Genomic DNA, 14,330 nt, shown 5'->3' with positions numbered 1-14,330 from the left:
TCACCATAGCATTCCCCTCCTGAGACTTTTTAAAACTAATCACTTAAAATAACATCCCAGTATTCTCTGTTAAAAATATGTACAAATGTTTATATGTACCCTAACATCAATCAACCCTGTCCTTGTATATTTTCCATTAGTAAATGTTCACCATTTCATCATATGAGAAATGCTACTTTACTCCTCCTGGACTGGTCAAACCTCGCCTGTATAATTAAATCAGAAATGATAAAACTTGAAAAGCTAGAGAGAATATCCTTCGTGAAACACAGGGAAAAAATATGATTTTTGCCTTATATTTGTAAATGTCACAAATAAACTAGTTGATTGACCATAGGGAGGTTGAGCTCACAAGCTATAATAAAACAAAAATTTATCACAGGATAAAACTTTTTTTTTTCATGTGCACCTTTTTTACATGAGTTCTGCTGGCATGATTGAGGATTTCTGTGTATTTATTAGGGGTTATGATATGCAACAATGTTTACAATTCACATTATTGATGTGGAGGCAACACTGTGAATATTTCATTAAGCTGACTTCTAATTCTATGTTTGAATTGCAAGTCTCTTGTTATTCATTTTATGCCCATCAGCCTACTGATTTTTTTTTTTTTTTACTGCGAGATGACAAAACTTGTACTTTTGTACTTTCCCTGGCAAACTGTTTTACAGTGACCAAGAGAGATTAGAACATCAGTGAATCTTCAATTTTTGTAGCTATACCTTGGAAAGAGTCAACACTTGTATTATATTTACTTAAATAATCCAGCTGGAAATCTTCATATGGAGTGAGCATGCATTTCTAATGATGGTTTTGGATGTTTTGTACAAACTGAAAAATTTTATATCTTGTTCATCTGTTTGTTTTTGTCATTTTTATATGTTTGTAATGAATAAATTGATTTATTCTGAATGTACCTGACTGAGATAATGTCGTGAATTTGAGTCTCTTGAAGCCATTTGCTCTTTAACTAAATAATTTGTATCCATACTAATTTCATTACAGAAGTATTTTATATGGAGTAAAGATTAAAATCACTTGCATTTGGAGATAGTTTTGCCTCCTTCCATATTCACCATCAGCCAAGAAAAATAAATTAGGCTGCTTTACACCTTTAATTCACAAAGAATTATGGGAAATCCAAATCAAGAACTGTCTTGAGTCTGCACCTGAGCAGACTTCAGGAGAAGGAGGAGGAAACAGTGATGAGGAGGGAAGGTAAAACACTCTCAAATGAAATCCAGTCTTTGTGTGCCATTCAATGAAATAAAGACACAATTTAATGGATGCATAGTCCAAAAATGTTACTGGAGCTTAGTGGTTGTAGGCTGAATAAACCAGCTAACTCAAATAGCTTCTAGTTAGCTAATAGACAATGCCATGTTTCAATAGTGTCAGAATCATCAGTTCTTTGACAGATTTAACATCTCAGTGCTGTGTGTCTCTGTCATGGAGTTTGAGTCAAGTTAAAAAATGAATAGTGTCTACATGCAAGGCTTATATTAACTTTGAATCGGCCTTTATGTGACCAAAAAATATTTGCTGTTACTTTTGGATATATATTGTTTATGCTTTTCAGTTGTCTTCCTCACAATGTGACCTACTGACATAAGAATGCCACTGGTGACAAGCATCTCAAAATCAAAAATTGTCCTGCATGAAAATATATTTTTAGACAGTGTAATAGTACTGCTCAACTACGACAAACTGATGCTTAGTGCTCAAATTCATTGCACTGCTGACCTCTAGTGACCAGGTCAGTGTTAGCTTTGATTGATTTAAGATGTGGGCTCCCAGGACTAGTGTGCGTGTTACAGATGTAGTGATCCCCCTCCTGCATGAAGAAGAACTACTTTCTCTAGTCCAGAAAGATGTCTAAACAAGGGGTCACAGCAGATGGAAAGGGTGTCCTTTTTGTAGACTTAAGCCCCTGCCCCCTCTAAATGTCAGTGCACCACCCTGCTGTCTGTAATCTTTATCCAAGCTCATTAATACAGCTACATTGGCTCACATACACGTGACATGTTTGACCTATTACCCAATACTGTTAACTATAAATCTGACTTCATGAAAAAAATGAGACGACAAGCCATTTGCTCTTTAACTAAAGCGTTTATATGAATACCGGTATTCATTTTAAAATTCATCACAATACAAAGGTATATTTTGGATGTCAACAGAACCTTCCTCTATTCCTCGTCCAGGCTCATCATCTTCGCTTACTTGGTTGACATACGCATGACATGTTTGACCATATTGCCAATACCATCAAAAATATAATGATAGTGGTAGTCTGTCTCCCACATGAATGTAGGGGTGCTGATGACTTTGTTCTTCTCGTCCACATAGGCTTCGTGATACAAACAGTCAAGGCCAACACAGGAATTAGCAGTTCAGAACAAATAAACAGACAGTGTGCATCATTTCGCGCAGCGTTAGTTAACTAACATCTATAGTAAAAAGAGACATTATAAAGGATATGTATGGCTCACGGACGGTGTGGCGTGCGCCCATGCTCTTTACAGCTTGCACCATGTTTGTGTGGGGCCAGTTACCCCAGCGACTGTTCTCATCCCGCTCATAGCCCATGGTCACCTCGATGCCGGGCAGCACGCGGCAGGCCAGCACAGGAGCCATGCTGGCAAGCCTGGAACAAAGGACAGCAGCAGACAGTCAGTGGAGCTTTTTATTAAGTCAAGATTAGGAGAGCAAGACTGATCAGGGTGTAAGAACATTTGCTGTACCTGTATCAGCCAGGAAAAATGTAAAGCCTGAAGAGTTATGGCTTTCACAGCATACAGTCAGTTGCGGAAGTATGGCGACAGTGGTGTGATGTTGGTTGTTTTCACTGTATACTTAAACAACTTGCATTACTGACCAAAATATGAGTATGAGGCAAAAGTACAGACTGTCAGCATTTGATTATGACTACATATTGCCTACAAGTTAAAACAAATTAGAGAAATTGCTATTGTTGTGGCCAGCCACCCTCCCCCAACTTGAGAGAACAAATATTCAGAAATTAAACTTAGTCAAGTTAATATTTGATTACTTGCTCTTTGTGAGCAAAATTGGCAAGTAGCTGTTCAAAATATCCTGTATAAGGTAGCAGCTTTAATTGTGCCTAAAATTTTTAAATAGAAGTACATATCTATTACTTGTGCACCATATAGGTCATAACTAATTACTTTTGTTTACAGTGACAGCAGCCTTCTCTGTCACAATAGGTAATTAATCAGCATCCTTAGCAAATACCACTTTGGGGGTTCCACAGGGCTTAATTTTAGGATGTATGTTCGTCTCCCCATGCATACTCCCACTTGGCCACATCTGTAAATAAAATGTACCTTTCCACACAGATGATGCCCAGTTATATCTTAGCTAACCCAGTGATCCAACTTGCCTTGACACAATGAAAGATTGCCTCACAGATATCATGTTGGATGTCGCAAAGTAAATTACAATTCAGAAAATCAAATCTGAAATTGTTCATTTTGGCCCTTCAAACTCTACAAAAATGTTTTGGTTTTTTTGGTCAAGATCAAAGTGCAATTCTGCTTCTTTGTACTGAATATTTTCAAAATCAAGCCATTTTTACCACTGTGATCTGAGGAAGGTCAACCATGCTTTTAACTCCTCTTGCTTAAGACTGCTGCAAATCTCCCTACTCCTGCCTGAGTCAAGTCACACCTTCAGCTGCCAGTTCTAATTGGTGTATTTAGATAACTGAAAAGGATTTGGAAGACCAATTATGCTCCTCCCTTGACAATTACAGGACTAATTCTAAACTGTCTGTCCTGGCCAAAGTGCTCAAATCTCTGATGAGGCAGCAACTCAAGGAATTAAATGTAGTTGTATCAACTTACCAATCAGGCTTCACGAAGCAAAACATAAATGGTAAGTATTAAGATTTTAAATGATATTGCTGCTGCCTTTAATAGGCAGCATTATCTCCTTATTTAACCTACAGATCTTTATAGAATTCTCAGCTCAAGCACTTGGTGTTTTGTAAACTATCCTGTCCAGTGCACACTATGTGATAATGTTAGTTCTGTGAAGGAGTGACCCAGGTCTCTGTGCTTGGCCCTTTCTTATTTATTATCTGCATTGATAATTTAGGCCACAATGTGTCAAAATGTGCCTTCATTCTGATGATATGATCATTTACTATCCTGGAAACCTTGTAAACACTTCTAAAATGTTTTTAAATCCATTGGATTGAACCCTGACAAAATGAAACTTTGTACTGACCACTTTTAAAGGAAGGCTAGGTCTAAGCCAAAGCTCCACATACCTTTAACCCCATATGAGCCACAGTAGAGGTCATAGGTCAGGGCCCCAGATTCAAAACTGAAGTTCATCAGACTTTGACCATCTGGGCTCTCAAACAATATATTGACAGTTTGTAATGCACATTTTTACAGGATTGCTATTATATACTGTTTATATGTTTGTTTGTTTTTCTTTTACTTGATACCTCTACTGGTTTTATTTCAGCTTATGGTTTTACTACTATTCTCTATTTTTATGGTGTTCCTTTAAGATACAATCTGAAATTTATTTAAAGATATAAATTGTGACTATATTTCCTTTGTTCTTTTAGACTGAATTGTAGTTGAAAGTTTTTGAGAATTGTCTTAGTCCATCCTACATCAAAAGGCCTGTTTTACTCCAGTGTTTAAAAATACAAATTACAAAATACATGTAATCCTCAGGTTTAGCTGTCACATGCTGTCAATCATTGTAGCATTATTATTATTATTGTTATTATTAGTAGTACTAGTAGTAGTAGTAGTTTTAGTAGAGGAATTATCAGTATTATTATTAATTGTTATGCATAACTTATTGTTCATAATAACTATAATAATAATGAATGTTGGGGGAAAAGGACACAGTTCTCCAAACTTTTTTAACATGTGAGCAACATCCATTTTGACGTATACAGCGCTCACTGTCTGTCTTATTCTTATCTAGCTTATATCCAATTCTCTGCTGCTGCGACCCGATTTCCCCATTATGATAATTTAAGCCTCATCTAATTATCTAGTCTAATCTAATTTAATATATGGTCAGAATCAATGGCAGTCTGTGATTTTGCCTCACATTCATGTCTGGATCTAAAATACAAATGTAATGTGAGTGAGTGTACAGCCAAAAGAAGTTCAGTTTCACACCGCTGCCCCAATACTTGAACCTCTGATTGCACTTCAGCAGGGATCTGCTGTACCTTTAGACAGAATAGACTGAATATTCAGAGTCATACATACCCAATAGGCTTGCGTGAACGGTGGAAATCTTTAAGGATCTTTTCCACATCATTTTGGAGCTTGCAGTCTTTGCCATCCTTCATAAATGTGGATCTAAAGAGTTGAGAGTTATTTTTACATAAAAATACTGCTGCTATTCACTCTATCGTATCATAATCATTATGTATGGAGTTTTCTCTCACAACCTCTAAGTGACTACTTCACATTCCACTATTCCTCACAGATTCTTGGTGATGCCATGGCCTCCAGGAAAGATGACAGCATCAAAGCTGTTGACATCCAGCTTGGACAGGTCCTGCATTTGCATCATTCCCTGGCCATGACTGAAACGAGCTGACTCCACCATCATGTGCCTATGTAATGGCCAAAAATAATCATAAATACTATTTTGTGGAATTAGTCAAGTCAGACATACAAAGCATGCGACATCAAACAACTCACTGGACTGATCTGTAACCTCTTTCCATTTGAAAGTGTACCGATGCCGTCCTAACAGACATACCGGTTGTCTCCGGAGGCAGGCTGCTTTTTCATGTGGTCCATCACATGCATCTGCTGCTGATTTGGAGCAAACATCTGGAAGCGTGCTCCGTTACGGCTCAGGTGGTACATAGTGCTGAAGACACAGTTGTGAATTACATCTCTGTGTGTTGAAATGTAATGCTGTGCAATAAACTGAAATTCCTATTCTGAGTCAGCAGGCATGATACTCACTATACTGCCTCATGGACATCAGTCCCATCCCACCAGCCACATCCTGAGAAAACCTGAAGTAAGGGTTAGATACTGTCGGTATCACTTTTACATAGTGGTTCACAAATCAGAATACAAAGACAGCCTTTTTTTCCTGCTAATCATATAATTGCCCACAATAATGTATTTTCTATCTATTTTGCCAGAGCCTGTATTGATATGTTCCACTTACCACTGCAACATTGGTATTTCCCCAGTTGCCATAGTCACCTTGGTGAACAAAGCAGGCAGGCTGACGAGAAAGAGCAGCCAGTGTCTGTTTTGAAAGCAAGGTCCTGGTTGCCAACATGATTTAGCTTCAACCTGTCAAAGTGTTGTAAAAGAAATCTGAGTTTATGCCACCAAGCCTTGAAGACGTTTGATGCGTGCAATATTCCTCTCGCTGCGGCTGTATTTATACCGGCAAACTCTGGCGAAGTGACGCCGCCGCATAAGCCTTATTTTCTGGGAAGAGCCCTTGCTTCCTTGCCTAGACTGACCTATACCTCTCCTTAACACCTCCTCCCTATTAATACCTTGTTTATTCATCGAATTAACTTAAGTCATTTGGCCACCAAGCAACCCCTCAGCTTTGCAATGTAGTCTAAACATGAACTGATTTAACCCATGAAATGTCTTGTGGCCCATTTAGAATTTAACTCTTAAAATGGTCTCTTGTTGGAAAAGGTCAGAGAAATAACGGCAAGTGTTTGGCTTTAAAAACTAAAATTCAATATAACGTGCTGAGGTAGTTGCCCGTGACTGCTGACCTTTGTGCAACACTCTACATCAGTATGTATTTTGTGAAAAAGTGCTGAAAATGCTGTTTATGTGGTGCATGTAAGGTAGCAGTGGAAGTGATGTCTTTGTACAGTATGAGACATATGCCCTTTAAAGTCTATTAAGTTGTAAGGCTCTTACTTGCTGTAATGCCAGGTTGCGTCTACAATGTCTAGACAGCAAACCTTGAAATACCCCGGTCAGACGGAAGTGCCAAAGTCAATGTACTCTCTGCCTGTTGAATCCAAACTGCGGCTCCTGCCCACAGTGCTGCATGCGATTGTCATTAGTAAGGTCAGATTTCCCATTCCCCAGGTTCAACGTCTGGTCACAGATGACAAATGCGAGGCAAAACTGGGCATTTATTTTTATTATGACCACTCTTATGTATAAACAGTCAACAATATTTACATACTGAAGAAAGTATAGCAACAATTTGAGAAACAAAATGCAGAAATTGCGTAAACAGAACAATATATGACCAAGTAGAATCAATACATCGTAGATCACAACTTTAAGCCTCGGCTGGCCCCTAACTCGAGATGCTCTTGTAGGATTCTGCCAACAGGTTTAAAATTTGACAAATGGGATAGTCATGCATAGAAAACACATACTTAACTGTCACACAGGGGGATCACGGGGTACAAATAAGGTTTGTAAATCAAACACAAGAACGTGACAAGACTAATTTATGTGGTGAGATTTTGTCTACTAAATGTTGCCCTTATTGTCATTGTGAAACATAGAAAAAACATGTTCCTCTATTTTCTCCACGAGTGTCAACTTTCTTATGCTGTAGCAAAAGACACAGAGCATGCCATAATCCTTTTTAAAGTACATCCTGTCTCACATTATCTGAAAAATCTGTTTTTTTACCTTGTGTCATCTCAAATACAGATGTGATTAAATGAGACTAAAACAGTAACAACAGATGTCTACACAGCAAAGGAAAGAAAATAAGACACAGCACTAGGGACAACCAGTTAATAAATAAAGGTCCATTTGATAGAATATAAAAAAGAAATGTCTAAAACAATCTTCTCAGTGTATTTCTACATTGTTGATGTTTCAGTCAAATAAAACCATGTACATGTGGCAAGCATATCAAAAAATCAATTCAAAATGATGCTTAATGATGTTCCATCCACATCCAACCAGGCGCAACACAACTGCTGTGACACACTGCCAACAGCCCACCTTCAAAATTTGGCATTGATCAGGCTGCGACTTAGACCATTCCATCAATTACTGGCGATGAGCCATGTTGAAACTGCACTTCATATAGTTTAGTTTGCTTTACATGTAAGGACCAAATCCTAAGAGCCATTTACATGCAAATCACTAAAAGCTTCAGTGGTGAAAGAAAGAATCAACTCCCAAATTTCGGCCCACCACTAAAGAAAGCTTTCATGCACCCAAGCACCGACAATCAAGGAAGATGTGCGCTCACTGTGCACATTGTGTTCATTATGGAGAGTATTTGCGAAGATATCCACCTGATAAAGAGTGGGTTTGCTGATGAAGCCACTAGCAGTGCTCATAGAGAAGCGTGTGTTAACAAGGCCAGTCTGGTTACATTAGGGCGTGTAGGCAGGCGGCGGCTGAAACTGATTGGCAATGTCATAATCAGCGGGATATGTCTCGCTGCTCTCCTCCATCTCGGAGAGCAACTCTAAAGCCTGCTCCTCCTCCTCGGTGGGGTAGTGGCGCAGGAGGTTTGCAGCTGTGGCGAGGATAGAGGCTCCGCCAGCGCCGGCCACCAGGTAGAAGCTGATGGCGAATGTGACGTATATGAGGGAACCGTGGTACTTTTTGTGCTGCTGCTGTAGCGACAAAATCAGCTCCGAGGCCCAGTAGCAGAAGCCTATCACCGTGGCACACTGCAGCACTGAGGGCACAAACAGATAAACAGGGAAAACAATCATTTACTAGTTAATTGGCTGATCCAGGAATAGTTCAGATTTAAATCAGTTAGTACAAATGACCTACTTGGAACATCAATGACAAATTAAAGTACTTCTCTGCGGCTCGTACTGAAGAGCAGTGATAGGAGAAACTCATACCTGTGAGAATGTGGGCAAACGCATATCTGCGTGTGATCTTGAGAGCAGGGTGCTTGGGTCCAAACACATCTAAAAGGAAAGCAGTCAGGCTGCACAGGATGCCCAGGAAGCAGAAGGCAGCGATCACCCTCAGCAGCAGGATGGTCTGGGGGTTCACACAGTAGTCTAAAAGACAGTGACAACAACACAAAGCATTAGAACTAAGCCATTGGATATTGACCGTTTCACAGCTGGTTTTGATGTTATTTGCGCTGGGCCTAGGGCTGGTTCTCACCATCCAGAAGCTTGGGGTCAATGTACCCCAGGACGTCTGCTACCCCCAGCTCTTGCCTCGGACACGTGCCCCCGTGAACCCGCAGCCAGGCCGGTTCCGCCAGGGCCGTGCACAGCGCCGTGATGGAGAGGGCGCCGGGCAGCGCCGATGCCAGGCTTCGCTCTGGCTGCTTGGGCAGAGAGGTGCCCCCTCTCCTTCTCCGGCCTCCAGGAACGTTGGACCCCGGTGGTGCATACATTGTCATCCAATTTCCTTATCGTCTGTCGTTATGGTGTCCCACTAGTTTCGATTTTAAAATCCCTAAGGCTACAAAGGTCAGCAAACTGACAAGCTCCCTCGGTAGCCAGTACAAATTTTTGTAGCCGACCCAGCTAGCTAGCCAATGGATGATAGACAGGAGGACAGTTATTGTTAATTATAGTAATGTTCCACAGTCGACGTTTTTAACTTTAAATTAGCTGCTCAATCGAAACGCGACAGGCAAATGACGGGCGGACAATGGACAGATGGCCTTCAGGCCTACTGTGTTGTTGTTAGCGTTGTGAGCTAACGTTTGCTGGCCAAATCTCGTCAACGTTACTCTCATACAAAAATCGACGCACTTAACAGAAACAACTAAAGTAAACTCACATATATAACGAATCTAGCTAACTAATCCTATGATAAAGATCCATCCATTTGGTAGAAAAAATAAAGACAAAACAAAAACAAAAGACAGCTTATGCTGGCTTCCTGTAAAATATTTTCTTCCTTGTTCATGCCATTCTTCTTCGTGGCTTCCACAAGCCACCGTGTAAACGATAGTGGTGAACAGTGCTTCCATCTACTGGTGATTTCTGTAAGGACACAGCCGCATTGGGAACATGGCGAGCTAACGTTATACTCCCGACCGATAGAGGGCAGTAATATCAAGGTTGTAACGTTACTCATGACTGTCAGAAGTAGAGGCATGGACAGGAAGTTTGTGAAATGTAACTAAACTGGAAAAGTAAGGGATTGAACTCATATTTTGCATGATTTTGTACTTTGTCAGGTGGTGCAAATAGTTTCCGTGTTTTCCTTTCCTTTCTAACTCGACGTTTATTTCTGTTTTGGAGATTAGCATTTCGTTTGCGGTTGGGTTGTTGCAGCGCATTGTGGCGCACGTTAATTTAGGTACCGTTAGCCAACTGTCAGTTGTAACAGTTAGCTAGATATGAAGAACGCGTTGGTCCTTGTTGAGAGACTGAACGCACATCCAGACTCCCGGTGCTGGTATGCTGCCTGGAACCCGACCGGGACGCTGCTGGCCTCGTGCGGAGGCGACCGGGCCGTCCGGATATGGGGACGAGAAGGTGAGCTGGTCAGCTAAATGTATTGAGTGGAAAGATTACAATGCAATGACTGCCTGTGAAGCTACTGCTAGGTCTCTGTTACAATTCTGCATTGGCAATTTCTGGCACAGCAAGAATAATGAACCGTTTCCAGTGATGTAACGGTGAAATAACAAGGTGGGTAAACCATGACCTACAGTCTGCGATCAGCATAAGGCAAACACCCGCGAAAAACTGTTATATTTTCACAAAAGCAACATTTTTTTCTTTGAAAGACCCTATCCCCATAACCTAGTTACCTCTCCTGTGAATGACCAGAGAAACCAATAGTGTTGATGTCCAATGTTCCTACCATACTTTTGTCAGATCAGAGACAGTAATCTTTTCTGCCATATCTCATCTAACGTTAAGCTATAGCTATTTTTTTGGATAATTCAACTTCAATCTGATAATCAAAGTAACAAGTTATTTATTGGATTGGTAACTGTAAAGGTATTACTGAAGATGAAAGAGCAGTTTGTTACTGAAAAACAAAATAAGATTACTGTAATGCATTACCACCCAACAGTAATTGCTAGCTCCTCTGTTATTTGTACAATTACACTTTTGGGACAGCAAGAATAACATAGCTCCCCCCATTTTAGGTGACTCTTGGAAATGCAAGACTGTGCTCCAGGACGGACACCAGCGCACTGTGAGGAAGGTGGCATGGTCTCCCTGTGGGAACTATCTGGCCTCTGCCAGCTTTGATGCGACTACAAGCATCTGGAAGAAGAAGAACAATGATTTTGAGGTCAGATGAGATGTTTAATCTGCAGTGTATTTGTCATTTAATGCTTTGCTCTACCTGTTCAGATTTTGCTTATAGTGTAATCTCGTTTTCTAGAGTTTGACTGTGTTGGAAGGACATGAAAATGAGGTCAAGTGTGCGGCCTGGGCACCTTCAGGGAATCTGCTGGCCACATGTAGCCGAGACAAGAGTGTCTGGGTTTGGGAAGGTTAGTGCTAAACTACAGTATGTCGACACCTCATTCATTCTTTTCATTGACGGCAAGAGAATGGCCATCTCATTATTTACCAATGCATCCCACAATGTTTATGGAAACGATCTCTTATGTTTTGCGTTTCACAGTGGATGAGGAGGATGAGTATGAGTGTGTTACCGTCTTGAACTCTCACACGCAAGATGTCAAGCATGTTGTGTGGCACCCAACACAGGAGGTAGGTAACGGCTTACTCCATACTCCTTATTGATTCCCCGGTTTTGCCACACCGCTGTTCTCTGATCTATGTCTCTCTGTAGCTTCTGGCCTCAGCCAGCTACGACAACAACATTTGTATTTACAAGGAAGAGGATGATGATTGGGAGTGCAGGGCCACCTTGACGGGGCACACATCCACAGTCTGGAGTCTGTGCTTTGACCCGAGTGGACAGAGACTGGCCTCCTGCAGCGATGACCGCACAGTGAAGATTTGGAAAGAGTCTCCAAATGGAGATGGACAGGGTGAGCTCGTATTCTGTTATGTTCTGTGTGGGCAGCGTTAATCCTCTCACGATAATGACAGAAAATGTATGAATTTTGGGGGTTTTTTTGTTTTGTTTTTTATTTAGTCAACAATGTCTATGTAAAATTCTATTCTAAAATTCTTTACCATTACTGTGTTAGAAATAATTTCATATCATTCAGTTTATTGATAAAAATATGTCAAAATGAAAAACACTGCAGGAGACGATTATCATAACTATCCTGGAGAAAAAGGTACTGTTTTGTTAAAAGTATATTTGGAAAGAACATAGTTTATAATATCTAATCACATTCACATATTTACTCTCGAAGACTAGCAAACACAATGCATGCATACCATTGGAGACATGATTTATTATTATCCAATGATTCCAGTCACAGACATGCATTAATGTACAGAGCGTGGCACCTCTTTGTCCATCTTGACAAGTTTCCCAAAAATTTCAGACAGCTCTCAGATTGTGAATGTTTGTTTGCAGCTTCCAGGTCTACAGAATTGAGAAATGTGTAGATGTTTTAATCTACACTAATGCAGTGGTGCTAATTCTTCTAATATACAGTTAAAGAGCTGCTGCAGTAGACATTTTTGTCAACTATATTGCTATTTTTGTTGACTAAAACTATTTACTATTTTAGTCAGTTAATAATACGGTGAACTGAATCATTTATATGACTAAAATCTGACTAAATTAAAGTGAGTGTGGATGCGTGATGGGACAGAGACTGGTACAATATTTCATCTTAACCGTTCCCTTCTGCTCTGCTTGTTTAACAGGAAATGCATCTTGGAAGTGTGTTTGCACTCTGTCAGGTTACCATGGACGCGCAGTGTACGATGTCGCTTGGTAAGACACATTTCCTCTTGAGAGGATTAACTGATGATTCCCATATATGGGCACAATACACTCTCTCCTTCCGTTCATACATTTGTTCGTTCATCCATCACGTACAATATCTCAGACACCACTGTGAGGATTTTGACGAAACCACTGTGTTCAACACGTAAAATGTTACTAATTGGCCCAAGGGGGGTGCTACATCATTCGTTTTGTTTGTCCATGTGTTATATGCGGTATCTCAGACACCACTGATCAGTAGATGAAACTTGGGGGAATGATGCATTTTAACACTGCATTTTGTCATTTTCAAAATTACACCAATTATTGTCTGTCATGCTATATTTCAGACACCAATAATTTGATTTTGACGAAACTTGGACAACTGATGCATTTCACTACTGCACTCCAGCATTTTCAAAATTACATGGAGTGGCCAAAGGGAGGCGCTACCGTTACAGGTCAAAACACAACTGACCAAGAGGGGGACTGCATCATTTGTGGAGGATGACATGTTAACTGTTGCCTCGTTTCCAACCAGTAGGGATAACAGTGTGGTATAATTTTGAGGAAATGGCACTTAGTCCATACAGTACCATGAAAACACATGAAAATGTGCCATCTGCCCTTCACAGGTCTGCACTGAGCTGAGTTTATTCCAAGTCACCTAGTTAGATTAACCTGATTAACCTGCATTTGTGTTCAGGTGTCCGCTAACCGGTGCTCTGGCGACTGCCTGCGGTGATGATGGAGTGCGTGTTTTTAAGGAGGATGAGACAGCCGATCCAGACCAGCCGGTATTCTCTGTGGCTGCCCAGGTACCCAAGGCCCACAGCCAGGATATCAACTGTGTGGCCTGGCATCCAAAGGAGGCAGGACTCCTAGTCTCCTGCAGTGACAATGGAGAGATGGCCGTCTGGAGGTACCAAGAAGAGGACTGAACACATAAGCAACATGACTGGCCTCTCATCAAAGAAAGACAGTATTCATCATTGCAGCTCACACTGGGATGTGTGTGGCACTTTAGTTGCCACACATATCAGCACTGTTGGGTAAAAATCTTATATTTCCCAAATCCCAACTTTTCAGGAAGAAAAACAACTTTGTTTCCAGATTGACCATCATGCATTTTTGAGTTTATACGATGGGGTTTTGAAAGGGTTTCATAATTTTTTTCAACCCGTAGAAGAGCATGTAATCTTTCAATTGAAGCTAAAACATGAAAATTGCCAAATTTGGAGTTACAAGATTTTCACACGGCAATAGAGATATGTTAATATTGTTCATTCATCCTTATACAATAATTGTGCTAGTTGGGTAGGTTCATGCTTGATATTAATTATGGTGTATCAGATCATTAACATGTCACCTGTAGGCCCTCAGGTCTGTTTCTAAAATGAATATACTGCCTCAGCAAGTATTGTGCTTGGTGCATCTGTTTTTATAACAATGTAATTAATTTTCTGCCATTTCATGATAAATGTTTAAAGAGTTTACATTAAATGATTTAATTAAAGGGGGTCATCATCAGGTCGT

General features: G+C 40.4%; 3 protein-coding genes across 3 annotated transcripts; 1 reads left to right on the top strand and 2 right to left on the bottom strand.

Annotated features, from left to right (window-relative positions):
- Positions 1-2,104: 2,104 nt before the first annotated feature.
- On the bottom strand, positions 2,105-6,376 carry gatd3l (glutamine amidotransferase class 1 domain containing 3, like). The gene is made up of 7 exons (XM_071927873.2): positions 6,196-6,376; positions 5,985-6,037; positions 5,773-5,886; positions 5,492-5,623; positions 5,271-5,363; positions 2,485-2,650; positions 2,105-2,357 (listed from the first exon to the last, which is right to left on the bottom strand). Exons 1-7 carry the CDS (start codon positions 6,310-6,312, stop codon positions 2,223-2,225), a joined length of 810 nt encoding a protein of 269 aa, XP_071783974.1. The 5' UTR covers positions 6,313-6,376; the 3' UTR covers positions 2,105-2,222.
- A 760-nt stretch (positions 6,377-7,136) lies between these two features.
- Positions 7,137-9,883, bottom strand: tmem127 (transmembrane protein 127). Its single transcript, XM_071927861.2, has 3 exons — positions 9,120-9,883; positions 8,846-9,010; positions 7,137-8,670 (listed from the first exon to the last, which is right to left on the bottom strand). The coding sequence occupies exons 1-3, from the start codon at positions 9,361-9,363 to the stop codon at positions 8,360-8,362; spliced, it is 720 nt and encodes a 239-aa protein (XP_071783962.1). The 5' UTR covers positions 9,364-9,883; the 3' UTR covers positions 7,137-8,359.
- A 176-nt stretch (positions 9,884-10,059) lies between these two features.
- ciao1 (cytosolic iron-sulfur assembly component 1) lies at positions 10,060-14,324 on the top strand. The gene is made up of 7 exons (XM_071927865.2): positions 10,060-10,453; positions 11,077-11,225; positions 11,319-11,430; positions 11,565-11,653; positions 11,736-11,937; positions 12,734-12,803; positions 13,501-14,324. The coding sequence occupies exons 1-7, from the start codon at positions 10,315-10,317 to the stop codon at positions 13,733-13,735; spliced, it is 996 nt and encodes a 331-aa protein (XP_071783966.1). The 5' UTR covers positions 10,060-10,314; the 3' UTR covers positions 13,736-14,324.
- Positions 14,325-14,330: the final 6 nt, after the last annotated feature.

This window comes from Centroberyx gerrardi, chromosome 8 (assembly GCF_048128805.1).
Source record: "Centroberyx gerrardi isolate f3 chromosome 8, fCenGer3.hap1.cur.20231027, whole genome shotgun sequence".
In the NCBI taxonomy this organism is placed as follows: domain Eukaryota; kingdom Metazoa; phylum Chordata; class Actinopteri; order Beryciformes; family Berycidae; genus Centroberyx; species Centroberyx gerrardi.
Note: the sequence above shows the minus strand (reverse complement) of the source record. Positions and strands in the feature narration are given on the sequence as shown.

Excerpts from the sequence above, each read along its gene's own strand:
- tmem127 (XM_071927861.2), bottom strand. The coding sequence starts at position 9,363 with ATGACAATGTATGCACCACCGGGGTCCAACGTTCCTGGAGGCCGGAGA. Across the intron at positions 9,011-9,119 it reads TGACCCCAAGCTTCTGGATG|ACTACTGTGTGAACCCCCAG; the intron begins GTGAGAACCAGC and ends ACTGTCTTTTAG. Across the intron at positions 8,671-8,845 it reads GTTTGCCCACATTCTCACAG|TGCTGCAGTGTGCCACGGTG; the intron begins GTATGAGTTTCT and ends TTGTGCCCTCAG.
- ciao1 (XM_071927865.2), top strand. The coding sequence starts at position 10,315 with ATGAAGAACGCGTTGGTCCTTGTTGAGAGACTGAACGCACATCCAGAC. Across the intron at positions 11,431-11,564 it reads GAGTGTCTGGGTTTGGGAAG|TGGATGAGGAGGATGAGTAT; the intron begins GTTAGTGCTAAA and ends TGCGTTTCACAG. Across the intron at positions 12,804-13,500 it reads GCAGTGTACGATGTCGCTTG|GTGTCCGCTAACCGGTGCTC; the intron begins GTAAGACACATT and ends ATTTGTGTTCAG.
- gatd3l (XM_071927873.2), bottom strand. The coding sequence starts at position 6,312 with ATGTTGGCAACCAGGACCTTGCTTTCAAAACAGACACTGGCTGCTCTT. Across the intron at positions 6,038-6,195 it reads GAAATACCAATGTTGCAGTG|GTTTTCTCAGGATGTGGCTG; the intron begins GTAAGTGGAACA and ends CCCTTACTTCAG. Across the intron at positions 2,358-2,484 it reads ACACCGTCCGTGAGCCATAC|GAAGCCTATGTGGACGAGAA; the intron begins ATATCCTTTATA and ends TGTTTGTATCAC.